This window comes from Meriones unguiculatus, chromosome 11, assembly GCF_030254825.1.
Source record: "Meriones unguiculatus strain TT.TT164.6M chromosome 11, Bangor_MerUng_6.1, whole genome shotgun sequence".
NCBI lineage: Eukaryota > Metazoa > Chordata > Mammalia > Rodentia > Muridae > Meriones > Meriones unguiculatus.
The window spans coordinates 12,305,556-12,332,114 of record NC_083359.1 but is presented as its reverse complement, the minus strand read 5'-3'; the positions used below and the strand labels follow the sequence as shown (position 1 = coordinate 12,332,114).

The window sequence follows — 26,559 nt, the reverse complement described above, 5'->3', positions numbered from 1 at the left end:
TGGGGAAGAGGGGAGGAATCTCATTTAAACCACCACAGGCTCTTTAAGGAAGAGGGATGTTGATCCAAAGTTGGGGCAGGGGTACAAAACAAAATGAAGAGGCCACATCTCTTAAGCCTGACCAGAGAGAACCAGTTCGGCTAATTGCTGATATAGCAAAGTTGGGAATTTGTCACGGTCCAAATTTTTTTTTTTTTAATTAAAAAAAAATTTTTTTTCTGTGTATGGATGTTTCGCCTGCATGTATGCTTTGTGCCACTTGCATGCCTGGTGCCAACAGAAGGCGGCGTCAGCTGCCCCCCTTAAACCATGGAGATTTTTCTGGTATCCCAGAACTCAGGAAAGCTGTGCCCTGCTGCCATATAAAGGAGGCATGCGGAGAGGTTCTAGAAGGTTCTTTGTGACTTGGCAGTTGAGGCAAGGTTATAACAACAAAAGGCTCTGCAAAAAAGGACTTTTTAAGTTTTTCTAAAATCCCTTCCACCCTCCTACAAAGCCTCAGCTGATGGCTTTGGAGGCCACTGGGCTCAGAGAGAATATAAGGGGCAGGCTGTAAAGGAGAGCCCCGAATGGACCAATCAGAGCGCAGCATCCTATAATGGCGCCTGGTGGGCAGCCAATCAGAGCGCAGCATCCCATAATGGCACCTGGCAGGCAGCCAATAAGAATGCAGTTGGCTCTATAAAAGCAGTGACAGCGCTCCACACTCTGTCACTCGAGGACAGGGAAGACAGAAGCTCGGAACGATGGCTCGCACCAAGCAGACAGCGCGGAAGTCAACAGGCGGCAAGGCGCCGCGGAAGCAGCTAGCCACCAAGGTGGCGCGCAAGAGTGCGCCGGCCACGGGGGGCGTGAAGAAGCCGCACCGCTACCATCCGGGCACCGTGGCGCTGCGCGAGATCCGGCGCTACCAGAAGTCCACCGAGCTGCTGATCCGCAAGCTGCCCTTCCAGCGCCTGGTGCGCGAGATCGCGCAGGACTTCAAGACAGACCTGCGCTTCCAGAGCTCCGCGGTGATGGCGCTGCAGGAGGCCTGCGAGTCCTACCTCGTGGGCCTCTTCGAGGACACCAACCTGTGCGCCATCCACGCCAAGCGCGTCACCATCATGCCCAAGGACATCCAGCTGGCCCGTCGCATTCGCGGAGAGCGCGCGTAGGGGGCGCCGGCTCCTGACCTCGCTCCGCTCACCGACCCAAAGGCTCTTTTCAGAGCCACCCACCGAGTCTGAAAAAGCAGTTGTGACCTATAGGTCCCTCAGCCTCCTGTGCGGGGACAGGCCTGGCGGTGGACACTCGCTGTTCAGCCCGCAGTTCCACCGCGTTCTAACCTGCCTCCGCTCGGCCTGGACCGTCGCGGTGCAAGGTTGGCAGTGGTGCTGGTAACTGGCCTTGCCGAGTGAAGGCGGGAGCCCAGCTTCCGTGAGCAGCAAATCCACTGCCACCCCTCCGGCCCGTTTGCACACGGCTGACTGGATACGTCCTCAGTCATACGGCAGCTGCTGGCCGAGTAAGCTGTGTCACTCTGCCTTGTATCTTAAGGCACACTTGCCTGCACCTAAGACTGGCTCTTCCGGCGCGTTGAAGTCGGCCTTCTAGAGCAGAAAGTAGTTCAGTGTTTTATTAAAATCTAGTTCCTGCTAGCTTTGCCCGTCTGTGAGGGCGGATAATGTGTTCCTGTGGTGCTGATACCTATTCGTTTGGTTTTTTAAGCTACTTTTAAGTTTCTGTGGTTCCTTTATTCCGAACGGAAGTAGACGGGATGGAAAGGAAGCGCGAAGGCCATGAGAAGAGGGGAGACCTTAGAACCAGCTATCCAATGCTACTCCCCAAGAGTCTGCTGGCTTCCCGCTGCCTGCTCTACACATTTGCCGGGGAAGATACTGCCCAGGACACACTGCAGCGCAGCCTGCTCTGGGAGAGGCAGCGATCTACACCCATGTGGCCACCATCTCCAGAAAGCCAGGCTGTCTAGCCATGAGGATGGCATCTAGGGATCTGATTCCTGCCTTTTCCCCCCTTTAACCCCTTACCCCAAGCCTCATCTTTAGCTGTCCAGTCAGTCTTTTGGTTGGACTGAGACTCCAGGCATGCTGGGCCAGTGTCTCAAAGCCACCTGAGAACTCATTCGGTAGTGCCCAGCTGGAGAAGCTGAGGCAGGAGCCTGGGTGGAATTTCAGTACAGCCTGTGCTACACAAGCGCTCACAAACAAAACCCTGCAGATGATGGCAGAAAACTTCCCTGCTTTCCACTGTCACAGCTGCTTCCTTCCTGCCTGGTCTAGGTGCTAACAAACCAAGAGAGCTAGGGCTGCCAACTCCAGGCCCAGGCCCCTGTCTTTAACCACTCAGCCCCAACTTATTGTGTGTGTGTGTGGGGGGGGGAGTCAGTGTAGCACTGGCTGTCCTGGAACTCGCTTTGTAGACCAGACTCACTAGTCCCCTTCCTGGCGTATGTGTACAGCAGGCAGTGGGAAGCCAACAGAGATATGCCTGCTGGCTTTAAGCAGCCTGGCTTTCAGTCCCCATTTTCCTGGCCTCCATCCCTGTAAACCCCACCAAACTCTCCCTGAAGTCCCCACCTAGGCCACAAAAGCCCGCCTCCGTCCCCTCCCACCCCTCTCAGTCCCACCAAAAACGGCGAGCCCCACTCCTCATCTCTTTCCCATATCCATTGCCACACCCGTGACCACCAAAGCCCCATTTCTGTCCCCGCCCCCTCGTTGTTGGCCCCACCCCTCACCAGCGATGCTCCGCCCCCACCCGTTGATGTAGCGACCTCAGCCCCGCCCCGCTGAGGTCACTCAACCTGCCTGCGTGAGTTGACGCCACAAAGCCCTTCTGCCCCAGACCCTGGCCTCTCCCAGTGCTGTGGCACAAACTCAGCCTTTCCACAACGCGGCGCACCTAGCCCTGGGCACCTGGCGCAGTGCAAGGCTCCTTCCTTGTAAGTACTCAGAGAACTTCTGTATCCTCTGGGCTGACACTTAGGGGCCCCTCCTGTCCTAGGTCGCCATGACCTCCTGTCTTAGCCAGCCATCCTGCCCCCAGCAAAAGTCACACTTCGAATCATAGGCTTCGATCATGGACTACTGTGGGCCTCCTAGATGAGCCCTCATGGACAAAAGACCTTAAGTGACCAAGAGCCCCGAGCTCTGTCTCTAGGGAAGCCAGGTCCCCTACTTTGGCCCTGGTTCTGACCCTGCTGTGCCCCTTAGGACTTTTGAGGTTGGTTCCGGAGGAGCTAATGCCCTGTGCTCTGCTCACAGAAAGTTCGGATGAAATTAACGTGGCAGCTGCTCCAAAATATCAGAAGATGCCTTGGCATTAAGAATTGAGAAGGGGGGACGGGAGGGGAGCACTGAGTCAGCAACATTTCCTGAACTCTCAATAAGGACCTTAGAGAGCAGAATGGGGGACAGTTCAGGGTCTTCACAGCCTGGGGCGGCAGGACTCTAGGGGTGCCCTGTGCATTGAGCATGTGTTTACAAGTGTGTGTGTGTGCATATGTACACGCTTGCTTGTGCACATGTATGTTGTATGTGCCTGCAGAGTGCGGCTGTGTTCACATGCCTGGGCTTGTACGATGTGTGAGTGTGCTCGCACGTGTTTTCTGTGTGGATGTGTTCTTGTGCAGGTACAAAGGTGTTTACCTGCGTGTAAGCTTGTATGTACAGGTGTCTGCATGTGTCTTAGCTGTAGCCCCTGTGTTTGTGTGTGCAAGTGTTTGTGCGTCCGCGCATCTGCACGGAGCCCCTGTGTTTGTTTTGTGTTGTGTCTTCTCTGCACTGTCTCAACTGAAAGGATCTCCGTTCTTTTGTAAGCTTCTTTGGATTACCAGCGATCTGTTAAAGACATTGTTCTGACTCTTGTCCCGATTGCAGCCTTTTGGGGGTGGGCGTGTGGCCCTAGAGCAGAGGCAGGCCTTGGACTAGTTTTCAGACCCCAACTTCTAAACTGCCCCCTTTCCATTTTCCTGGCCTCCATCCCTGTAAACCCCACCAAACTCTCCCTCAAGTCCCCACCTGGGCCACAAAAGCCCGCCTTCATCCCCTCCCACCCCTCTCAGTCCCACCCAAAACGGCGAGCCCCACTCCTCATCTCTTTCCCATATCCATTGCCACACCCGTGACCACCAAAGCCCCATTTCTGTCCCCACCCCGACCCCTCACAGCGATGCTCCGCCCCCACCCTTTGATGTAGCCACCTCAGCCCCTCTATTGGTCACAAATAGCTCAGGAGTCCCAGAAGGCACACAGAGGAGCTTGTAGCTAAGCTGACCTAGGCACCGAGTCCAGGCTTGGCAGTGGAGCTTCAGGGGGCTGGCTAGCATTTGGTCATGGTGTCTTTATATCCCACGTTTGGCACCAGCTCTTCTCATCTGAAGGATCAAGAGGAGGCATGAATGCTGCGCAGGGTCTCTAGAGAGTTGGCCAGGGCACCAGCTCTGTCATCCTGCCTGCCTTTGGGGTTACAGTGGAAACCTTCCCCTTGTTTTCCCCCTAGGAGCCATGGATGCTATGGAACTTGCCAGAAGGTTGCAAGAGGAGGCCACATGTTCCATCTGTCTCGACTACTTCACTGATCCTGTGATGACTGCCTGTGGCCACAACTTCTGCAGAGAATGCATCCAGATGAGCTGGGATAAGGGGAAGGCCAAGAAAGGGAAGAAGAAGCAGAAGGGCTCCTTCCCTTGCCCCGAGTGCAGGGAGATGTCCCCTCAGAGGAACCTGAGGCCCAACCGCCTGCTCACAAAGGTGGCTGAGATGGCCCGCCAGCACCCCGGGCTACAGAAGCAAGACCTGTGTCAACTCCACCAAGAGCCCCTCAAGCTGTTCTGCCAGGATGACCAGAGCCCCATTTGTGTGGTCTGCAGGGAGGCCCAGGAGCACCGGATGCACAGGGTGTTGCCTGTGGATGAGGCTGCGAAGGAATATAAGGTGAATGTAGGGCCTGGGGCTGCTTGTCCAAGATGAACCTTGCTCGGCAAGGGGAAGTATGACCAGGGGCTCCTGATCACTCGCTAGGGAGATGCAGCAGAGTTCTGTCAAGTCGGCCTCTCCTCAAGGTGTGAGAAATGTGGACCTTCACTTTACTGGTGCTAACTAGTGTGTGTGTGTGTTACATATGTAAATATATACATCACACATGTAAATATATGTACATATATACATATGTATATGTATAAATAGATATGGAGGCGGCGGGGGCACACCCGGAAACAGCCACAATAGGAATGTGTAGGTTGGAGGCCAAGCAACAGCACGCCCCTCAGAACAAAATAGGTGTGTGACAGGATCTGCATGTTCCCAAGGTGGTCTACAGCAGCCATGCTTCTACAGCAGCCATGCTTATTAATGAGTGAGTCAACCAAGCACAGAGCAGGCAATAGTGAAAATAGTAGCAGATAAAAGTGGTAGATAGGTAGCAAAAATGTCATCAAATGAGTTGACGACGTCCAGCAGAGACAGTTGAGAGAGGAGCCTGATCTAGAGAAACAAGGCAACATCATCAAGTCAGGGACTTAAAAATGCTAGCAGAATTGCCTGAGGAAGTTGAGGCAGTCAGCCTCAACTTTGTTTGCTTCTTTGTTTTCTTTTGTTTTTTGTTTCTTTAAATGGAGCTTTCTCTCCATGATGTGCTTCCCATGACTGAACTTCAGGCTTCTGTTTTTCCACTAGATACATTTTTATATCACAGGATAAACAACAGTGACCTCTGTTGAAAGCAGCTTGTCTTCTAGTTCCCAATAAGACTTTATTTTTTTATTTTTGGGCTATTTTGCTGTTTGGTTGTTTCTCCTACCTGTCACAGAGTTAGGGGACCAGCCCATCCTAGGACAAGGGCCTTTCAAAAGCATGTTGACACAAATATGCCTGAGTAAGTCTAAAATAGATGGGGGGGGGCAGTGCTTCCAAAGCCAGGTTCTCCCATGAGTTCAAGCAGCGAAGACAATTTACAATACAGGGTACATTACAGTGGTCTAACCTCCAAAACCCCGGTGAAGAGAGGCTCTCCTGATCATTTCACGGCCTCTAGCTCAGGGGTCCTGGCCTGGCTTAGGCACCGGAGCAGGAAAGCTGGACCCTTCTGCTCTCCATTTATATGGGATCATTTGTTTATGTGTGTTGTATTATGTTGTTGTATTATGTGTTGTATTATGGACTCCCCACCGCTGAAGCAGATTTGGTTTGTTTGGCTGGGCCAGGGGTGGGGACCGTCTTGTTCCCTGAACTCTCCTGTAAGGGCATCTCTGTGATCAGTGCACCCTCAGAGACCACAGGCAGTCCAGACACGGGCAGAGGGGGGAATCTGCTGACCCGAGGCCTGTGTTTGTGTGTCCAGCTGAAGTTGGAGGAGGACATAACGTATCTTCGGGGGGAGATGATGAAGACAGAGACACTTCGTGTCAAGGAGGAACAGAGCTTAACTGAGTGGCAGGTGGGTGCCCAGCGGCCGCCATTCCACCCTGTGTGCCTGTTCCCACCCTCACCTGTGGCAGGAAGCGCCTTTCAGGGCGTCCGGTATCTACTTGGCAGGAGGAAAGGGTTCCTGTGCCCTGCAGGCTTGCTGGCAGACCTGGGAATTAAGGTTACACAAGACAGGTAAACGGGATTTTAAAAGATGATCTTAATTGATAGTGAGGATGGACCTCAGATGAAAAGTGAGCCTCAGGTGGAGCCTGCTAGAATATATGAAGTTTGTCAGAGGACGAACAACCCCTTTGAAAAATTTTTGTCTGTAGATGGGTTTCCATAAATTACTCAGGTTAGCCTTGAGAGATGGCTCAGTGGTAAAGAGAACTGGCTATTCTTCCAAAGGACCCGGGTTCAATTCCCAGCACCGACATCACAGCTGTTTGTACCTCCAGTTCCAAGGGAACTGATGTTCATAAAATAAAATTAAATTATATAAAAAAGTGATCCCCCTGTCTCAGCCTCCGAAATACTTATGACTACAGGTGTGCACTGCTATGCATGTGGCTAGTTCAGACCTTTTCTTTTTAAAAATCATCTTCATTTTATGTGTATTGGTATTTGCCAGCATGTTTATATACAATGTACATGCAATGCCCAACAAGGCCATAAGAGGACATTAGATCCCCCTGGAACTGGAGTTAAAGATAGGTGTGAGCCACTATATGGGTGCCTGGGAATCAAACCCTGGTCCTCTGGAAGTGTCCTTAACTGCTAAGCCATCTCTCCAGGCCCCTTTTAAGAATTTTTAAATTTAGTTCAGATCTTAAATAGCTCTATTTCTTTGTTCTAGAATCAGGAAATGCTTCCATAAAATAAATGTGGGCCGTATCTTTGATTTTGGATACTGAGAAGGGCTGCAGATTGGTCCTTTCATTTCAAAGTTATATTCCTTGTAAAGTGGGATCAGGAGGACAATACGAAAATGGCTAGTTAACAGCTGGTCATCTTATGGTACTTGTTGGGCCAGGATTGACTTCCTCCTGTTCGCTGGAAATGGCTTCTGGGGTAGGGAAGGGGTTGGGCTTGGTGCATGTGTGTGTCCCCAGAACTCAAGGAGGCAAAAGCAAGATCTCTGTTAATTCGTGGACTACATAGAGAGTCCCAGGGCACCCCAGGCTACATAGGAAGAGCCTGTCTCAGAAGAAAAGGAAGACAAACAGTACGGAACACACACACACAAACAAGAGACAGACACAAAGAGAGAGACAAAGAGACACAATTGTTCGAGTGAAAGGGAAGGAACAAGGACAGCAGGAATGAAGGGCTTGTTTGGGAAGTTTAGCTATTATCTCTGAAACTCTGGTTTCTTATGAGTTTCTGATGAGTTTCTTTGATCAACAGCTTTAGAGACAAGTCAGAATGGGTAACTCCATTCTGACTTTTAATCTCATTGTTAGGAGACCCTGTCCTTTTTATGAGTGTCCACAATTGCTGTGGCGACCCTGAGGAAATCCACCCTTTTGGGATTTCCTCACCCTCATAGTGCTGGCGGTCCCTGCTCTGTAGGTGCTATTTTTTAAACTTTATTTGGGGCTCCTTAAGCCTCTACCTCTCTTCCAACTCCCCAACCCTAGGTAGGAGAGGAAGGAGGTTAGACGTGCTAGGGGATGTAGATCTCTTTCGATTCGGTCCCTTGAGGGCAGTTCCAATCTTCGCAGTCGGGATATCCAGCAGCCCGGCTAACCAGCAGCAGCCCTCTTCCTTCTCCTCTCTGTGCTCTGGTATTTATACCCTCTCCGAGTCCTCAGAGTTAAGCTTATCTCCAGCTGGCAAAGACCATGCCCCTTTCTGAGCCACAGGAGGCTGTTATCGGCTGTGGACAATCTAAAAGCAGCTCCATATTCCACACTCGGGATTAAACAAAAACCTGTTTACATAACTTTTTTTTAAAAGAAACCCAAACTTCCACTACACCACTCTCCACAGGAGAGAGTGAAAGAGCGGAGAGAGCGTATCCTGGAGGAGTTCCAGAAGGTGGTCCTGTTCCTGGTGGAGGAGGAGCGCAGGGTCCTCCAGGTCCTGAAGGAGGAGGAAGAGTGTACCTTAGGGAGGCTGCAGGACAGCAAGACCTGCCTGGATCGCCAAAGCCGCTCCCTGGACCTGCTCCTGATGCAGCTGGAGGAGCGGAGCCAGCAGGAGCCCCTCCAGATGCTGCAGGTGAGGCCAGAGGGTTCCGAGGCATTTTTCCCTGCACTGCCACAAACCAGGGAGCGCACCTTGCTGTCGTTGCTACGGTGAAGGCTCTTGACAAAAGGCCCGCCAGCACCTGCCAGAGTGAATGAGGGCAAGCTGACTTTTTCACCACCCCTTATTTATTTTCCTTCCCCTGTGGCCTAATCACCTTAAGGGCCCCACACTATGACTGCTCAACACTGTAACACTAGCAGTTAAATTCCAACTCAGTTTTGCTGGGAACACACTACATCCAGACAAGGTAGAGGACCATTGGGAAACACCATGAACTCCTGTAGTCTTCCAGGCCAGGATGGTAATGGTGCTTGAGAAAGTCTGTAGAGTCTGGGTTTCCAGACAAGCTCCAGGGACCACAGCCCTCAAGCCCTCTCCACTGAACTCCCTGCCCTCACTTCTTTTCCCCACTCTCCCATGCACCCCAACTGGATCTGCAGCTGCTGGGGTCCAAAGAGGGAAACTCGGGACCCTGCTCTCTCCTTATCCACAGCTTAACTTCCTGAGTGGCTTCACTTATGCTTAGCCTGAAAATATTGAAGGGGAAACAAAAAAATCCAGATGTAAACAATCCATGCGTTCTAAACTGTACGCTGTTCTGAGGTGTGTGGTAAAAATCCACACCAGGGTGTGACTCAGCCCTTTCTTCAATACATCCATGCTGTGCGTTATCGCCAATACCTGCCTTAGCTAGCAAATCTACCGTGAGGGAATCTGTGGGTGTGCACACGTGACACCACAGGAGCAGCCCCTGTAGGTGAAGCTCAGAGAGTCCTGTGCTGAGGCTGCCTAGATGGATGCACAAAGCTACCACAGTTCACTGTTGGGGAGCTCCTGCTCTATGGCATTAGCATTTTCTGGGCCAGACTCAGACTATACTGTAATGTGTACACATCCACACACAAAAGCATGGCGTCTGCAAGGACTTCAGATCCATGGCTTACTTGCCTCAGAGGGAGGAAGTACCGTGTAAGGAGCTTGGGGGTGTGGCTCAGTGATAGAGAGCTTGCTTAGCAGGGCCCTTACCTTCTGTCTCCACTCCTGAAAAGGTAGGTGCCCAGCAGGCTTCCCATGGCTTGTCTCCTCATCAACGCCGCCCAGACCCCAGGTTTGTGATCATGGACTGAGGAAATACTTAGGGTCTGCCAAGTGGCAGTGAAAGGGAAGATTCCAGGGAGTGTACAAAGCTGTTATCTGGGGAGGGAACGCCCAGCAGAGGACCTGTCCCAATGTAGTGGACAATAGATACGGGCATTGATACTGGCAAGCAGGATCAGCTCTGAGCTCTCCTCCCTGTTGTTTGCAGGATGTGAAGAACATCTTGATCAGGTACTCTGTCACCCTCAATAGAGGATACTGGTGGAGGTGGGTGAGGGAAGGCCACATGGAGCCAGAGAAGACATGAGTCTGTGTTCCCTGGAGGAAGGAGAACCTCAGCATGCAGTACCCAGAGGTGTCCCTCCCCGTGGCTATCAGGACCATATGCAGAGTTCCAGGACAGATAGAGGTACTCAAAAGTTTCCAAGGTAAGTGGGGACCTGGGTCTCCAACCATGACCTCAGTTCTCTGGGCACTGCTCTGCCTTACCCGGCCACCCCACAGGACCAGGGCTACCAACGGGAAATTAGTGTCTTAAACTGTACTTACCGTCTTTCCAAGTCTGATGAATTACGTTGGCCCCATTTAGCCCTAGTGACTCACCATCATTGTCCATGGGGATTTGGAGTATGGCATCCTGAGGCAATCTCAGCTGGGACTGGTGGAGGGGGGAGGCTTTGGGGTGAATATGGAAAATGAGCCATTTGGCCACCATGTCCCACCCTGCCCATCTTGAGGGTTCTGGCCCTTCCACCTTTGACCTTGAATGACCCCTACTTTTCTCTGTCCACATGGACCCTCTGCAGAAGATGTGGTGCCGGACCCCAGCTCGGCATACCCTTATCTCCTCCTGTACGAGAGCCGCCAGAGGCGGTACCTGAGCCCACCGCTAGAGAGCAGCCCGCCGTACAACAAGGACCGGTTCCTGGCCTACCCCTGCGCTGTGGGGCAGAAGAGCTTTTCCTCTGGAAGGCATTACTGGGAAGTGGGCATGAATCTCACTGGGGATGCACTTTGGGCCTTGGGCGTGTGCAGGGACAACGTGAGCCGGAAGGACAAGGTGCCCAAGTGCCCGGAAAATGGTTTCTGGGTAGTGCAGCTGTCCAAGGGGAAGAAGCACTTGCCGCTGTTACCCCACACCACCACTCCAGTCACGCTGGTCGAACCCCCCAGCCACATGGGCATCTTCCTGGACTTCCAGGCTGGGGAGGTGTCCTTCTACAGTGTGAATGACGGCTCCCACTTGCACAGCTTCTCCCAGGCTTCCTTCCCTGGGCCACTGCTGCCGTTTTTCTGCCTGGGCTCTCCAAAGTCGGGTCAAATGGTTATCTCCACAGTGACCATGTGGGTGAAAGGATAGAGGCTTGGGGCCGGGCACAGACTCTGAACGTGCCCTGGTTCCCCGGAAGGCAGGGTGCTTCACCACCGTGGTCACCTACCCAGGCTTCTTCTGGGGGCGCTAAGATTCAATTACCTGTACTGGCAGGACAACCAACCGAAATTCAATCACGATTAAAATGCTCAAATGTAATCGACCACTGATAAGATGCTAGCTAAATGGGGGAACTTTGGAAAGAGTCCCGACATTTCCGAGTGGATTAATTTCTAAATATATACCTGCTCTTTGGGCAAGTTGGTCTTCTGTTTTGTTAGCTTTATCCCGCCCCAAGGCGTGTTAGGGGGCCCACCCACTCTGGCCCTCTTAAAATAATCAAGGCTCCCCTTGCTCCCCAATCCCGTTACAAGTCATGAGCACCCCAAGAGTCAGGTGAGGCGGTGCGCTGGCATGGCGCGTTTCTGCGGTGGTTTCCAGTATGAGCCTTCTGGGCTCACGGCGTGATGCCGCATCTCCTTCCCTATCCCGAATCACTCAGTTCTACCCCAGACATGAGGGTGACCCTGGAGGCGTTGAGCGAAACACTCCAGGGGTGCTGTGGGTCCAAGGTGAAAGCGCACAAGGAAACTGACAACTCCCTGCCCACGGCGCTCGGGTGCTTCCATGTCCTCGGGGTCGTCCTGCTCATCACTACATCCCTTCTGGAACCCGCGGCGGAGACCTATCCCCGCGAAAACGCACTCTCACGCGCTAGAACTCGGTCCCACCCCCGGGCCGTGTGACAAGCAGCGACCAATCCAAGACAAAAGCGGCTTGTTCCAAAATAATCAATAGAGCTCAGCTTCCTGCTTCCGTCAAGGCTCCTCTTCCGGCGGAAGTCTGCCAGCCTCAGCGCCGGGCGTACCTGCTACACCAGAAGCTGGGAGTGCGGCCCCCGCGCCCCCGCAGCCGAGTCGCCTGTTCCCCGCGCGCCGTGAAAAGCCCGATCCAGGCGCCGCCGCCCGCACCATGGCCGCCCCAGACCTGTCCACCAACCTCCAGGAGGAAGCCACCTGCGCCATCTGCCTCGATTACTTCACCGACCCGGTGATGACCGACTGCGGCCACAACTTCTGCCGCGAGTGCATCCAGCGTTGCTGGGGCCAGACCGAGGGCCCGTACGCGTGCCCCGAGTGCCGCGAGCTGTCGGCGCAGAGGAACCTGCGGCCCAATCGCCCGCTCGCCAAGATGGCAGAAATGGCCCGGCGCCTGCACCCGCCGTCGCCCGTCCCGCAGGGCGTGTGCGCGGCGCACCGCGAGCCGCTGGCCGCCTTCTGCGGCGAGGACCTCTGCCTGCTGTGCCCCACCTGCGAGCGCTCGGAGCACTGGGCCCACCGGGTGCGGCCGCTGCAGGAGGCAGCCGACGACCTCAAGGTGCGTTCCTCCGGGAGCAGCCGGCCCTGGCGCGGTCCCGTCACTGCCCCGTCTGGGTGACAGTGTGAGTCACAGATAGCCCGATCCCGCGAGGGGGTCCGCATGTAGACACTATTATTCCGGGATGTGGGGCTCGGGCATTGTGGGGAAATTGGGTGTGGGTAGTCAGCCCTAACTGGGCTGGGAGATCAACAGTTTGGCTGATGTTAACTATCCCAGCGTGAACTCGGGTAACCAGAATAAATCAGGTACCAAGTCTCCTTTGCTTTGGATTTTGGCACAAAGGTTTGGAGCTTATAACCATCCCTGTGGTTTTTCATTTTGCTTACTCCCATGGAATCATGGGTCCAGCGGGTTTACCTTCCTGCTACCGCAAGCCTGTCGATGGTGCGGAAAGGAAGCTGCATCTCTGCAGACGTGGCCTGACAGATCCTGGAGGAACAGCCCTAAAGCTGCTCTGTTGCAATAGAAGAGAGCCCTTCCCCTCTTCCCTGTTAGGTTCATTGTCTGAACAATTAAACTGACAAGACAGGTCAACAGGAAAAAAAAGTTACTTCTTAAGTAACATTTTGACTATTTCTCCAGCACAGTGCTTCACACCAGAAAAAAGAAAGAAAGACTCGGAGAAGCAGTTGCGCTAGGGCTTTTATCCAGAAGGGTGTAGAGTTACAAAAGATCTGGACTTCCAGATCTCGGCTGTTTGGGCCTGACTAGGAAATTGGAGGCCAGTGGCAGAGGGGGTGTCTCACTCCTGCAGAGTGTGTGTTCTGCCTTCTTATGTGTGAATCCTCACCTCCACGTGGTCCTCACAGCACGCTGGCAGGTTTGGGTGTGGGACACAGCCTGTTTTATGGTGACACCAGGAAATCAGCAGATGGCTTTTACCCTGTGACCACCAGTGGGTCTGCAGTGAGCTGTTCCTCCACTCACTGAAGCTTGTGATGGGGATCCCCTCGGCCATGCTGGCCTCCACGGCTCTGGTGACAAGTTCACTCTTTGACTGTGGCCCTGGGATAGTGGTGTCCTGAGCGGAGCCTCCAGTTCTCCAGCAGAGCCAGAGAGTTGGGCGGAGGGTTTACACAGACAGGAACTGGGGAGCTGAAGGAAGAACCCAGCCGGGTCCCAGGGCCTCCTGGGTTTCACCCACCTCTCGCCACACCCAAGGTAGGAAGTCTGCATTGTGACCCAGCCAGTGGTAGGTTTGTATGGAACCAGAACTTGAGGTCTTCACCGAAGTGTGTACCTGCTGCCGCTTCATGGGTGTCGAGAAAAAGGAGACGTGGCTTGAGTGGTTAAAAGAGCTTACTCCTGCTGGGCAGTTCACGGCTGCGTGTAACTCCAGCTCTAAGGGGATCTGATATATCTGACCTCCACAAGGCATGTGCATTTAAGTGCACACTACACTTGCTGACATACATAATCAAAATGATAAAGAAGATTTATAAAAAGAGAAAATGGCTGCGCGTGGTGGCTTATTTATGTCATTCCAGCTATTAGAGAGGCTGAGGCAGGAAAATCAAAGTCCAGGGCCTACTTGGGTTACATAGTAAGTGTGAAGGCAGTGGTAGGACCCTGTTACAAAATAAAACAGGGCCAGATGGAACTCCTTGATAAGGCACTTCTTAGCATGCACCAGGTTCAGGGTTTCAGGAGAAAATGCTGGAAAGACTCAGGCAGAACTTGGAACACAAGCTGGAGGTGTGCGTGATGATGGGGCCGAGGAGCAGGACAGGGCCTGAATGTTCTAGAATTAGGCAGCATCTGGGATAGGCCTGTGGCCTCTGCCATAGCCCTGATGCAGACTGAGCCCAGCCGGCAGCTAGGTTCTACCCTGAGCTGACTTCAGGGTCTCCCTAACACTTTGTCCAGACCTGGAGTTGATAAGGACTGGATTGATGGAAACAGACTCTAGAGGAGACAAGCACATATAAGAACGCTCACCATTCTGTGATAGGCAAACCTGTAAGAGCGTGGACAAGGAAAGTGGATCAGGTCCAGCCTAGGAAAATACAACCAGGTGGTGAGGGACTCCGAGGAAAGGTAGTGTGAGGCGTCATCTAGTTTGAACCCCCGTGGTGTACCCCAGCTCCATCTGAACCACAGACAGCTGTGGCACACAGCCCTGGAGGCTGCCCAAGATCAAGGCATGTCAAGGGCTGCTTCCTGGCTACAGATGGTTCCCTTCTTGATGTGTTCTCATGTGGAGGAAGGAGCAGGAACTCTAATTCCCACCCAGAGGGCCTCGAGTCCCAGTCACCTTCCAAAAGGCAAGCCCATCACCTAGGTGGTCAAGTATTCAATTTAGGAATTTTTGGCGACACACACACACACCTTAAGCTCTGACATGCTGTGAGCCTTTGTGATCACAGATGGAAGGAAGAGGAGGGGAAAATGGCTTGAAGGGAAAGAAGCTGGGTGGGATTTCACTGCCAACTTGGTGGGGTGTCCTGTTGAGGGAACCTGGCCACGCCTACCAAGCAGGGAACAAGCTGTGTGCTTTGCAGAGGTGAGCACGGCTAACAGAACCCTGGGGCTGAGAATGAAAAATAAGGAGAAACTGTGATTTGAGGAATTTGGGGAAAGAGGAGGGGCTCTGAGCCTTGGTCAGGAGAGGGCATACTGCCACTGTATCCTACTATACCACTGTCTGGACAAATTTCATTTGGTCCAATGGGGAAGAGGTTGGGATAAGAGGTCAGGAGGGAAAAGGCAGACTTCTGTGTCTGGGCCCCACCTATAGGGCCTGACGCCTCTTGGGATTCTCATGGCACCGCCTGGTCTCCATCCTACCAGGGGAGGCTGGAGAAGTCACTGGAGCACCTGCGGAAACAAATGGAGGAAGCGATGCTGTTCCAAGTCCAGGCTGAGGAGACCTGTGCCTTGTGGCAGGCAGGTGCCGGGTCTGGGTTGAAGGAGGGAGCAGTGAGTCAGGAGCTGGGTGCCACACTCGCCTCCCCGAGACACCCTGTGGTCAGGCTGGGATGTGTGCGTGTAACACAGGGTGCCTCAGTCAGTCTGTCCTTCTGCCCTGCACTACGCGCTGGTGTGCTTGAGTTCAGGGTTACAGAGTGAGCAGACCTGAGTGTTAGCAAGGACGGATTTGGATGAATGTCACGAGCAAGCCAGGAGTGGGGAGGTCTCTAGTAGGGATTTGGGGGTCAGGGAGTCATTGGGAATTGGGGTATATTTTAGTCTGCCTAGATGTGGGGTAACAGCTTTGTCTGGCTGACACTGAGGGATGTGCCTGAGTGACAGACGCTGGGTGTGGCTGGTCCCGGGAATGGATCTTGGGTCTGAGGGCTCGGGGCGGGGGTGAGTTTGGGTTGTGAATAGCCCAGAGTGGGGAGCTGTGTATCTGGGCAGCCCCAGGTGACAGATCGGGTGTACTGGCAGCTCTTGGGGTCTCGGCAGCTCCTGGTGCTATAGTCTGTGACCGATCAGGCTAGAGTGGTGGATTTGGGGTATGGGTATCCCCAAGTGGTTGGTCTCTAGTCCAGCCTCAGGTTTCGCCCTCAGCTGTCCCTCTTGTGCCCTGCAGAAGATGGTGGAGAGCCAGAGGCAGAATGTGCTGGGCGAGTTTGAGAGGCTGCGCCGCCTGTTGGCAGAGGAGGAGCAGCGGCTGCTGCAGAAGCTGGAGAAGGAGGAGCTGGAGGTTCTGCCCCGGCTGCGCGAAGGCGCCTCGAGGCTTGGCCAGCAAAGCACGCAGCTGGCAGCCCTCATCGCGGAGCTTGAGAGCCGCTGCCAGCTGCCCGCCTTGGAGTTACTGCAGGTGAGTGGGCTGCCGTGCCCTGAAGGTCCACGGTTCTCCCGAGGGGCACATCGAGTGTGCACCCCTACCGCCTGAGTGGCTGCTGGTCGCTCTGCTTCCCCTCAGAATCGCCTTCCCGCTGCAGGGCTGCCGAGGGACCTGCAGTACATGCCGAGTCCCAGCCACCTGCCTCCCCCACCGATCACATGCAGGCCCTGGATATGTCACGCCGTGCTCCACAGGAGAGGGAGAGGGAAGAGGGAGCTGGTAAAGGATTCAGAATGAGAAAAAACTGGCAGAGCCCATCCATAAGAGACTCAAGTCTGCAGAGAGCCTGCCTTGCCCATCTCTCCTGTAGGCACCGCAGCAGCTAGGACAGGTGCCTTCCGCCCCCCACCCCAGAGTGTTCTTTGGTATCCATAGAGGTGATGCCAATCCCCCAGGGCTCCCATAGGGGTGCTCCAGTTCACTGAACAAAATGGTTCAGTGTTGGTGTACCAGCTAGTCACATCCTCTGCTTGGCTTCAGTCGCTGCTAGCCGACCTGGGATTCTGAATCTTCTGAACATGCTGGCAGATAACTGCAGCTGTATGCAAGGGGTGGTGAGAAGGGCAAACGTCATGTGTTCAGTCCAGATGTGATTTTACTTTTGAGCCAACAGTTGGTTGAGCCTGCAGATGCAAAGGGAGGGCGCACGCTGAGGTGGACCTCGTAAGAAGCCCTTCATTCGGCTTCTCATTTCCTCGGGCTGACCACAGTTGCTATCCTCAGTGGACACAGCAGAGCGGACGTGGCACAACCTGTGTGCTTTGGGGGCCAGGATGTGACTTGTTTAGCTCTGAGGGACGCTATCAGCCTCTGATAGGGGCTCTCAGAATCCTCAGGACAAATCACTTCAGGAGTCCTCCGCATAAGAACTCAGGCAGGGATTACATTCTGATATGTGTCGTGAGGGAGACCTTCAGACTGTAGCAGGTTCCTTACTTATTTATTTTGGTGGTGAGGGGGCAGGAGTTATCCCCTAGGTGTGAGCTCCAGCCCTGCTCTTCCCTGGATCTTGGCTTCTCTTCAAGTTCCCCAAACCAGAACACTTGGTTCCCTTTGCCCTTTGTCTCAGGGCAGTCTAGACGACCATGAAGAGTATGGCTGTCGGTTCTGGAGCCCTTCAGCAGGCTCAGGGCCTCGCCGTTTCCCGCCCCCTCCGTTTGTCCAGTGGGTGTTGATGAGGTTCAGAGGGTGACTGCTGGGAGGTCACATACAGGCTGTGAGGTCCACGTCCTTAGGGGCTTGGCCATGGTTTGTCCCCTTCGTGCCCCGACACCATCTACCTGTATATAGATCCGGGGGTCTGAGAACGATTCTCCCGTCCATGTAGGAGAGAGGCAGTGTGTTCCCTCTGGGGCCCAGGTGCCGGGTACATAGCAGGGACTTCCTCCGGGAGGTAGCTCACTGGGAAGAGACACCTAAGGATTTTAACCTTTACCAAGCTGTCATATGGTACAAGCCTGACAGAAAGAAATAGCTCCTGGAGGGAGTTCTTGGGGAGCAGAGAGGGATGAAGACGGCCCTATGACAGTATAAGCAGGGTCCCTGACATCCAGGAACTGAAGAGAAACCCTTGGGTGTGGTGGAGTGCTGGGAATGCTTGGTGTGTTTGCCTGGCGTGGGTAATAAGTGCAGTTGTTTCTGGGGTGCAGTATGATCATTTTCTGTGTACAACCTAACTACTGATGAGATCAGGGTCGCCTACGTGCCCTCACCTGATGTTTTTGTCTTTTTCTGTGTGCGGAGCCCATTCCAATCTCGACTCAGGGAGAAGGGCTCACAAGGCCCTGCCCCTCCTTGAAGATGTGTATACATTGCTATATGTTGCTAGGGAAAGGGCCACTTTGGGTTTTTTGTGGTGTAGCTGCCGGTAAGGGAGCTCATTCTCTGATGAGCACCTAGGGTGACACACGGGTACAGAGGGAAGACCAGACCTGTCTTGTGGCACGTCAGACATGGTAGCGTACAGATTGCTGACCACAGCCAACCTGCTGGGCTGTAGGAAAGCAAAGTGCCAGAAAGTTCTAGGAAGAAGGGGTAGCTTGGAAATGGGGGTGCGGAGGTCTGTGTGAGCACCAGATTTGGATCCATTGCTGCATGTGCTGGCTCCAGCCATCCAGTCATATTTCACACCACCGTGCTGCCTCGCTGCCACCTGTGCCCCATTTTTCACCACTTGTGTCCTATTCCCCGCTGTTCCCCACCTGCCCCTCTTTCCGCTGCTCCCTCCTTCCACCAAGCCTGCTGGGAGAGCCTGTGCTACATGCTAGCGGGGTTATACCCACAGCTGGGGGTTAGGAGAGAGCCCTGGCTTCATTCTGTCCCTGAGAGCTGCTGTTCACTGGCTGAGGGAAGGGAAGGAGGCTCCTCTCAGCTCCAATTTGCAGGGTCCTTCTGCCAGGTTTCTAAGGCCTGATGTGGTCACATATGGCCTTCTTGGCAGGTGTCACTCAGAGATGAGGGTTGGAGGACATGGAACCCATCAATAGATGCTGCTAGCCCATCTAGGCTGACGTGCAAACACAAGGTGATTTTTTTTTACCCCCTTAACAGATGTGTCTGAAGAGGCCCCTTCTCCACCTTGGCCTACCTCAGTAAAGAAGGCCTTGTGCCATCCTTGCCTCAGGCAAGGGGGACCGAGGAGATTTCTGCTGCTTTGCTCACACCAGGCCCGCTGTGCTCCAGGCCCCTACACATGTCCTTATAGGGAATTTACCTTTGGCTTCAGAGTCCTCCCTTTTGAGGCCTTTGTGATTTGTTGTTCCCAAACACCTAACAACTTGAAAGCATGCACCATGCACCTATCTGCAGGGACCATCCCACCTTGGCGGGGGCTGTGTCTTCTTTATCATGTCTGGGTCAGAACAGCTAAGCCTTGTGGGAGCTGGCTAACGGCATGTCACTCAGCTGCCCTGACACATGAGGTACCAGAGGCTGAGTGCCTTACAGAACTTAGGATGCTAGGGGCTACAAGCAGAGGATGAGGGTGTCAGTGGGGTTAGTGTACCAATTTATTTTGTTGCTGTGGGTGACACCTTGGCTGTCATGTTGTGATGATGACATCATACTGTAAGGACTTGAAGGAGGGAGATGGCTTGGTGAGACAGGAAAGGAAAAGGCCAGTGTGCTCTTAACTCATAAGAGCTAACCAGGGTCCATGTGAACTGTGTTCCCCCCTGACAGACACACACACACACACACACACACACACACACACACACTTCTTTTAGGTTGCGCCTCTTGAAGGCCCCACCACTTCTTAACATCTTCACTGGGCTAATTTCCACCACATAACTAGGAAGACAGTTACCACAACCAAATCATAGACGTTGGTGTCTCTTGAGGCTTCTCTACTGGTTCAAAGACATCCATCTTGTCCCATGTTCTCCCCTGTCACTCCTCTGCACGTCTCTCCAATCTTGTTGCTATCCGTCATAGAGCCTGCTGAAGTGAGAGAGAGAGCTGGCTTGGCAGGGAGCTTTTGTTTCGCTTGGTGTTTGGCAGGAGTGAGCAGTGGGAGCAGGCAGTCGGAGGCGACAGCACATGGCACCCTGCTGTCCTTGAGTACAGGCCTTGGATCTACAAGTGTTACTGTTCTTGCGGGCCTAGCAGTGGAGACTCCTCCCCCGCCCCGTTGCTGGCCGAGCTGCAGCTTCCAGGCAGGCCTTGGCATCAGGATTCCTTGACCCGTAGCACCAGCAGCCCGTAACACGGACTCTTAGCCCAACGTCTCAATCAGACCCCTGACTGCAAAGGGTCTGCTGGAGGCCTGAAGTTTCTTAAGTCCATTTGTTTAGCTGAGGCTCACTGCCCTCTTTCTTTGCCCCTGTTTACTGCCACCCTTCTTCCTTCTCTGGCCCCTCAACTGCTGTTTCACACTCAGCCGGCTGACCGGGCAAGACCTACAGTCTATCACCAGCTCAGCCTGTGCCGATGAAGTTGCCTAAGAGACCACTAGGAAGGAGCCTTTTATTGACCTGCTGGAATACCGGGAGGTTACCTCTCTGACCCCACTGCATACCTTGTGAGCTGAGCAGCCTGTTTCTGTAGCCACACAGGGTTTTGTTTTGGTAGCACCCTTGTCTCTCTAAGCACCAGTCTCAGCTGCCCACTAGGCCACCAGGGGAAGTGCTACCTAGAGTTCCTGTTATAGAAATCTCTTACTGGCTGTTGTTGCTGGGGCTGCGCCTTCAGGAGCAATGAGGGTCTGTTGCAGTCTTTGCATAGTTGTGGACTGCATGGAGTGCTGTGATGACATGGTTAGGGCAGCAATTGGAGAGTCCCAACAGCTGCCAGTTTAGGGAATAAACTGCCCATCCCCCAATGTGCTTGCTTACCTACAAAGTTAGAAGTACAAACAGTAAGACTTGAAGCTATTAGCTTCAACTGATTTTTTAAAAGAAATTTTGTTGATTCCCTAAGGTTTTTTTTTTTAAACATTTATTTATTTAATGTATATAAGTGCTCTATCTGCATGTACACCTGCTTGCCAGAAGGGGGCATCAGATCCCAGTATAGATGGTTGTGAGCTACCATATGGTTACTGGGAATTGAACTCAGGACCTCTGGAGGAGCAGACAGTGCTCTTAAATGCTGAGCCCTCTCTCCAGCCCCCGATTCCCTAAGTTTCTTACAGCTATGCAATAGATCTTGAGGCTGTCCACCCCCACTCCCGCTTTCACTCCCCTTGATAGCCCCCTGCACATGCTTTTGCCGCCTTCTTGTCTTCCGTCAGTCTCTTTTATTTAAGTGATCCACCGAGTCCAGTGTGTGTTGGCCCATGTGTACTGGACAGCCTACCAGCAGCCTAATGCTCTCCTCCCCGGCTCGTGCTGGACTTGCTGGCTGGCTTGCTCTTGGCCAGGTAACCGCAGCTGCCGTGAGTTCATAAGTCATGTCCAGGAGACAGCGCTTCTCCCCTCCCCCTCCAGCTCTCACATTTTTCCCTCCCCGCTCTCCGATGACGCCCCCTGAGGCCTGTTGGGGTATGCACACAGGCATAAATGGCTCACTCAGGGTTGAGCGCTCTGTGGTCACTTATTCTTGACACTTCGACGAGTTTTGAGGCTCTGCATGACTGCTGCCCGCTGGAGAAAGAGGTTGAGAGCAGCGCTTCTCTGGGGATGTAAACATAAATATTGCGAAAGCTCTTTGACAAATGTAATAATATAATAGGTTCCCCTCTGGGGCTTATGACGTCCTCAGCCTTACCAGGCATGCGTCCCTTCCTCCCGTAGAGCAGTCCTCAAATCCAGTGAGAAAGCGGTTGCCTAGCCCCCATGCCACTGTTGTAGCCGTGGGCACATCTTGCCTTGTAGGTTGGCATTGCACCAGGGCCAGCCTCTGAGTGAGTCCATCGATGACTTTGGTACTCAGCCAGCCACCAGGGAGGGAATTTCCAGGTCAGTCCAACTTGGTTTCTCTATGACCTACCACCATGGTGTGTCGTGTCTTCAGCAATAGGAACTCACCTTCTGATTACGGTGGGTAACCAAGAACAGTGCTAAGCCTTCGTGTGGGCCCTCGCTGGATAGTAATCTGGACAGGTGGCTGCATCTTGAAATACAGTTATATTCCAAGGTCTGGGGAAGGGAGGAACACAGCTTGGTCCCTGACTGTGAGATAGCCGTTGTGGATTAGATAAGTAGACACCGGAAGGAATAGGGCCAAGCTGGGGCACCTGTAGAACACTGTGGCGTTTGGGGGAAGGTATTGGGGAAATGGGTGAGAACACAGTGGGGTCACAGGGCTGCGCTCCTAGTGAGCAGCCTGACCTTACACAGTACACTCCATCTAGGGAGCAAGTACACACACTGGCCGGGCCCTAAGAGCGGCAGGGGGGTCCACTTGGGAGTCTGTGGATGGAGTCGAGAGTGGCCCATTGTTTTCTATACGTGAGAGGAAAAGGCAGAACTTCATCTCGACCTGACCTCCCCCTCTGGGAGATATCTCTAACAGGGCTCATGCGTTCCTATACCTGGGCTGTAATCAGACCCACTTGTGTGTGTCTCTCACCTGGGGGTGCAGTGATCTGGGGAGAACCAGGACCAGGTAACAAACCTTGGCACTGAGTGTGTACTTTCTTCTTCCTACAGGACATTAAGGACGCCCTGTGCAGGTATGAGCCTGGGCTTCTGGGCAGGATGTGGGTGGGGCCCAGCGGCTGTCCCCAAGCATGAAGCTGAGCTGTCCCATGTAGGGTGCAGGATGTGAAGCTGCAGCCTCCAGCAGTGGTGCCCATGGAGCTGAGGACCGTGTGCCGGGTCCCAGGGCTGGTGGAGACCCTGCGGAGGTTCCGAGGTGGGTGTACAGTCCTGGGAGGGGAGCTGTCAGGAGCCCCAGGGCTTAACATGAATTCAGTAGCTTAGAGCAGCAGTTCTAGAAGCTTCCCTCCGCTCTAGACAGGTTACCATGTGGACATTTTCCACACCAACCAGTTCTCCATCAGGCCCAGCCCCACAAGACTGCCCCACTTAAGATGCCAATTGCACGACCCAGAGAATGGCCATATTTGTCCCCCTACTCTTACTCCAGAATCCTCACAGCCCCTGCCTAATGTTAGGTCATTTGCTAGGTGGCCCACAAAATCGTAGAGATACTTTGCTGAGTATTAACAGTTTGTCATAAAAGCTGCAGTTGAGGAGGAGATGTGTGGGTAAGGCTGGAGGACGGGCATGAAGCCTTCCCGCCCCCACTCCACCCCACCCCCTGGGACTTGGATGAGTTCCTCAGCTCAGCGTCCCCTTGGACCCCACCTTTGAGGGGCTTTTAGGGATGTTCCATTCTGTGGTCATAGTGTGCTCATTGTGAGCAAACTTGACCCCTGGCACCTCTCCTCTCCCTGGAGCCAATAAAAGAGGTTGAAACTCCCATCCTTCTGTCCCACAGCTGGCTGGTAGGGACCAGCCCCATCCTGAAGTAATCAACAGGCCCCACCTGAGCCACCTTAGCAACATATGTGACATAAGGGTGCTCTCCTTAGGGTTGGCAAAGCAAATTTTCAGGTCTTCCTCTGGAGCCAGGGACAGACTCTGTTGCAAGCCTTGGCTGTCCAGGGGACAGCTGCCCTTGGTTCTAGCCAAAGGTCAACTGAGTGGGGACCATGCCCAGAGATAGGTCGATCAGAAATCACCTGGGACTGTGGTCTGGGAGGAAAGAGCAACCCTTTTCCTGAGCAGGTCTCTGTATTGCCCTGGGAGGCATCAGAATGCTGTGGGGCCCCAATACAGCCACACCCCAAATCCAGTGTTCCATTGGAGACCAAAAGAAAGAACAAACGTAGAAAGTGGTCAGGACATGATGGGGGCAAAAGATCATCCTGGACTATGTAGCAAGCAAGCCCATGGGCTACATGAGACCTTCTCTCAAAAAAAAGCAAACAAAAATGCAGTCAGAATACTTGCCCTCTTGTCGTCATAAGCAGATGCAGGATTGGTTTCTAGGACATTCTGAGTTAAGATAGAGCTAGGTATTTATTTCCCCAGGGAGAGGAAGTACTCCAGTAGGGATAGTTACTTTAGCCCGAGGCTCCAGCCAACAGCCGCCTGGGCTGGCAGGAACAGTTTGGCTGATCCATAAAGCCATGAGAGCTGCTTGGGCGTCTGGTTGACCTTGGGCCTCTCCACAGGGGACATAACCCTGGACCCAGATACTGCCAACCCGGAGCTGGTCTTATCTGAGGACCGGAGGAGTGTACAGCGCAGCGACCAGCGCCAAGCCCTGCCTGACAGCCCGGAGCGTTTTGACCCAGGCCCCTGTGTGCTGGGCCAGGAGCGCATTACCTCTGGCCGCCACTACTGGGAGGTAGAAGTCGGGGACCGCACCAGCTGGGCACTCGGTGTGTGTAAAGAAAACGTCAACAGGAAGGAAAAGGGGGAGCTGTCAGCTGGCAACGGATTCTGGATCCTGGTGTTCCTAGGGAGTTTCTATAATTCCACCGAGCCGGCCTTCTTTCCACTACGAGACCCTCCCAAGCGTGTGGGGATTTTTCTGGACTATGAAGCTGGCCATCTCTCATTCTACAGTGCCACAGATGGGTCACTGCTGTTTATCTTCCCTGAGACCCCCTTCTCAGGTACACTCCGACCCCTCTTCTCACCCTTGTCTAGCAGCCCAACCCCTATGACCATCTGCAGGTTGATAGGCGTACCTGGGGACACCCTTGGTCCCCAGTGACCTGGACCCTCTGGGAGAGTCCCTTCACCTCTCCTGGTCCCTTGTCCTGGCCATGCAGAGACCCAGGAGCCAGCTGGCACCCTGTGAGCATTAGGAGGAGCACACAGTGCCTTTCTGACCACACGTGGGAAACATAAGTTCTCAGTCTTAAGAGACGGTATGAGCGGGAGCGCACCGAGCTGGGCTCTGTTCTCATGGGACCCTCTCTGCCACTGATGCCACTTTAGTGCCAAAAGCCCTCACCAAAGCATTAAGTCCCACACATCACCAGCACCTCTGACTCTAGGTTCCAGTGATGTCATTGGCTTTTCCAGAGGTAATCCAGGCCTGTCCACACTGCTGTGCAGCAGCCTGGCCTGGCCCACCTGCCAACGAGCACACCACACCATCCCTGAAGTGATACTAGGTCAGCTTAGGGAGGGAGCCAGCTTCAAGCCCACCAGCATCTCAGGATTTGGTCTAAAAAATGGGCAGGTTGCTCAGAGTCCTTAACCTTGCTTGGTGTGGCCCCAGAGAAGGGACTCAAGGACAGGAGCCTGGCCCCAGGCATGAAACAGCCTGGGGGGTAGGGGGGTTCTGAGTCCTAAGTGAGCATCCAGCATTTGTATTCAGCACATGAGGGGCCCAGAACTCAGAAATGACTCCTGAACACGCCTGTCTGTTCTGAGACTTATGTGGTTTCGCCCTCAGAAGGGCTTCCCTGGTGTCTGGCCAGCTTTGGGACACTGCCCTGGTTGCCTGCCTTGCAGAGTGACCTGCATAGTCCCAAGCGCACAGCAGCCAGCAGTGACTGCTTTTGTATTAGACTTCTGGGAGTTTTATCTATTTATTGAAAGGGGAACATTTAAATAAACTGTCATCTGGAATCATGTCCTTTGCTGTCCTGTGGGTGAGTAATGAGGGCCTCCCTTGGGCTGGGGAGGCAGTGCAACGGTTAAAAGCACACTCGGCTCTTGCAGAGCCTGAACTGACTGGTGCCAGCTCCCCCGTTGGGCAGCTTGTACCAGCTCGTAACTCCCGCACCAGGGAATTGCACATCTGGCATTGGCACTCATGTGTTGCAAGAACCCTCTCTTACACACAACTAAAGATGAATACAAGAAAAGTTTTTTAGTTAAAAAAAACTGACATGCCAGGCAGACATGTGACTCACGTGTCACTGAAGAAGAAGACGCTCATGGGCACCGGACCCAAGACACACAGCTCTTTCCCACACAGGCATGGCAAAGTGGGGGTTCCATATGCTCTTTAGTCCACGTGTGTGTTGAATGTGTTTGGCACCAAGAGGACTTGGTTCCCTGGGGTTAGTGGGAACTTTCTCTTAGCTCATGATCGACTTGCTCTTGTCCTGTGACCGACCAGCTTTATTCTGAGGAGGATACCCCATGACACTTCCACATACTTCTTCTGGGCGGGGGAACTCTAGCAGGTGAATACGGCACCTGTGTAATCAGCGGCACTGGCTGTGGCTCATACAGTGTCCCATGAGTGATTTCTGGGGCATGGAGACCCTGGCAAACAGATGGGGTGGCCATAAGGTTGAGACCAACATGTGCTCCTAGCCCTAGCCACAGCCTCAGAGAAGAGCAGGAGACGAGTTCTGAGGGAGGGTGATGTTCATGACCAAAGCCCGGTGTTGGCCTCTATAAGTCTAGCGTCCTGCCACTGAAGCAGTCCTTGTCCAGGGAGTGTGCATACAGCCAGGAGCTCCCGTATCCCGATCAGGAGCAGACTCCATGCAGTGAGTGAGACTGAAGGGCAGATTAATGTAGCAGGTGATTTCTATTGAATGAGTGGATGCTGATTGGTTAAGACCTCACAAAAGCACCGAGATCCTCAGGGTGACATGGAGACTCTTGTAACATCCTTGGGAGCCGCTCTCTTGTTTTACTCATTTCTCCATTCCTCAAACCTAAGTAAAAAGTCTTGCCACGCAGATTCTCACTAGAGTTTTAGCCAGCCTAAGTGAGTTAAAGTATTAGAGTCAAGACACTCTCCTGCAAGAACAAGTGCTCTTAATTTCCAAGGCACCTGTTCTCTCTTTCTAATGCTGCGACCCTTTAATTCAGTTCCTCATGTGA

The 26,559-nt window shown here is 53.4% G+C and overlaps 3 protein-coding genes across 4 annotated transcripts; all 3 read left to right on the top strand.

Moving 5' to 3' along the window:
• The first annotated feature begins 746 nt into the window (after positions 1-746).
• H3-4 (H3.4 histone, cluster member) lies at positions 747-1,307 on the top strand. The gene has a single exon (XM_021643297.2). The coding sequence runs from the start codon at positions 747-749 to the stop codon at positions 1,155-1,157; it is 411 nt and encodes a 136-aa protein (XP_021498972.2). The 3' UTR covers positions 1,158-1,307.
• Positions 1,308-2,861: 1,554 nt separating this feature from the next.
• On the top strand, positions 2,862-11,508 carry Trim17 (tripartite motif containing 17). Its single transcript, XM_021643246.2, has 7 exons — positions 2,862-2,944; positions 4,504-4,937; positions 6,343-6,438; positions 8,403-8,633; positions 9,970-9,992; positions 10,086-10,189; positions 10,568-11,508. Exons 2-7 carry the CDS (start codon positions 4,509-4,511, stop codon positions 11,119-11,121), a joined length of 1,437 nt encoding a protein of 478 aa, XP_021498921.1. The 5' UTR covers positions 2,862-2,944; positions 4,504-4,508; the 3' UTR covers positions 11,122-11,508.
• Positions 11,509-11,942: 434 nt separating this feature from the next.
• Positions 11,943-25,344, top strand: Trim11 (tripartite motif containing 11). 2 transcript variants are annotated; one of them, XM_021643282.2, is made up of 6 exons: positions 11,943-12,510; positions 15,304-15,399; positions 16,049-16,279; positions 22,399-22,421; positions 22,503-22,603; positions 23,931-25,344. In XM_021643282.2, exons 1-6 carry the CDS (start codon positions 12,106-12,108, stop codon positions 24,476-24,478), a joined length of 1,404 nt encoding a protein of 467 aa, XP_021498957.1. In that variant the 5' UTR covers positions 11,943-12,105; the 3' UTR covers positions 24,479-25,344. The 2 variants fall into 2 exon arrangements, with proteins under 2 accessions (XP_021498957.1, XP_021498958.1); XM_021643283.2 differs by lacking the exon at positions 15,304-15,399.
• Positions 25,345-26,559: the final 1,215 nt, after the last annotated feature.

Excerpts from the sequence above, each read along its gene's own strand:
- H3-4 (XM_021643297.2), top strand. The coding sequence starts at position 747 with ATGGCTCGCACCAAGCAGACAGCGCGGAAGTCAACAGGCGGCAAGGCG.
- Trim17 (XM_021643246.2), top strand. The coding sequence starts at position 4,509 with ATGGATGCTATGGAACTTGCCAGAAGGTTGCAAGAGGAGGCCACATGT. Across the intron at positions 4,938-6,342 it reads AGGCTGCGAAGGAATATAAG|CTGAAGTTGGAGGAGGACAT; the intron begins GTGAATGTAGGG and ends TTGTGTGTCCAG. Across the intron at positions 10,190-10,567 it reads GGTACTCAAAAGTTTCCAAG|AAGATGTGGTGCCGGACCCC; the intron begins GTAAGTGGGGAC and ends GACCCTCTGCAG.
- Trim11 (XM_021643282.2), top strand. The coding sequence starts at position 12,106 with ATGGCCGCCCCAGACCTGTCCACCAACCTCCAGGAGGAAGCCACCTGC. Across the intron at positions 12,511-15,303 it reads AGGCAGCCGACGACCTCAAG|GGGAGGCTGGAGAAGTCACT; the intron begins GTGCGTTCCTCC and ends CCATCCTACCAG. Across the intron at positions 15,400-16,048 it reads AGACCTGTGCCTTGTGGCAG|AAGATGGTGGAGAGCCAGAG; the intron begins GCAGGTGCCGGG and ends TGTGCCCTGCAG.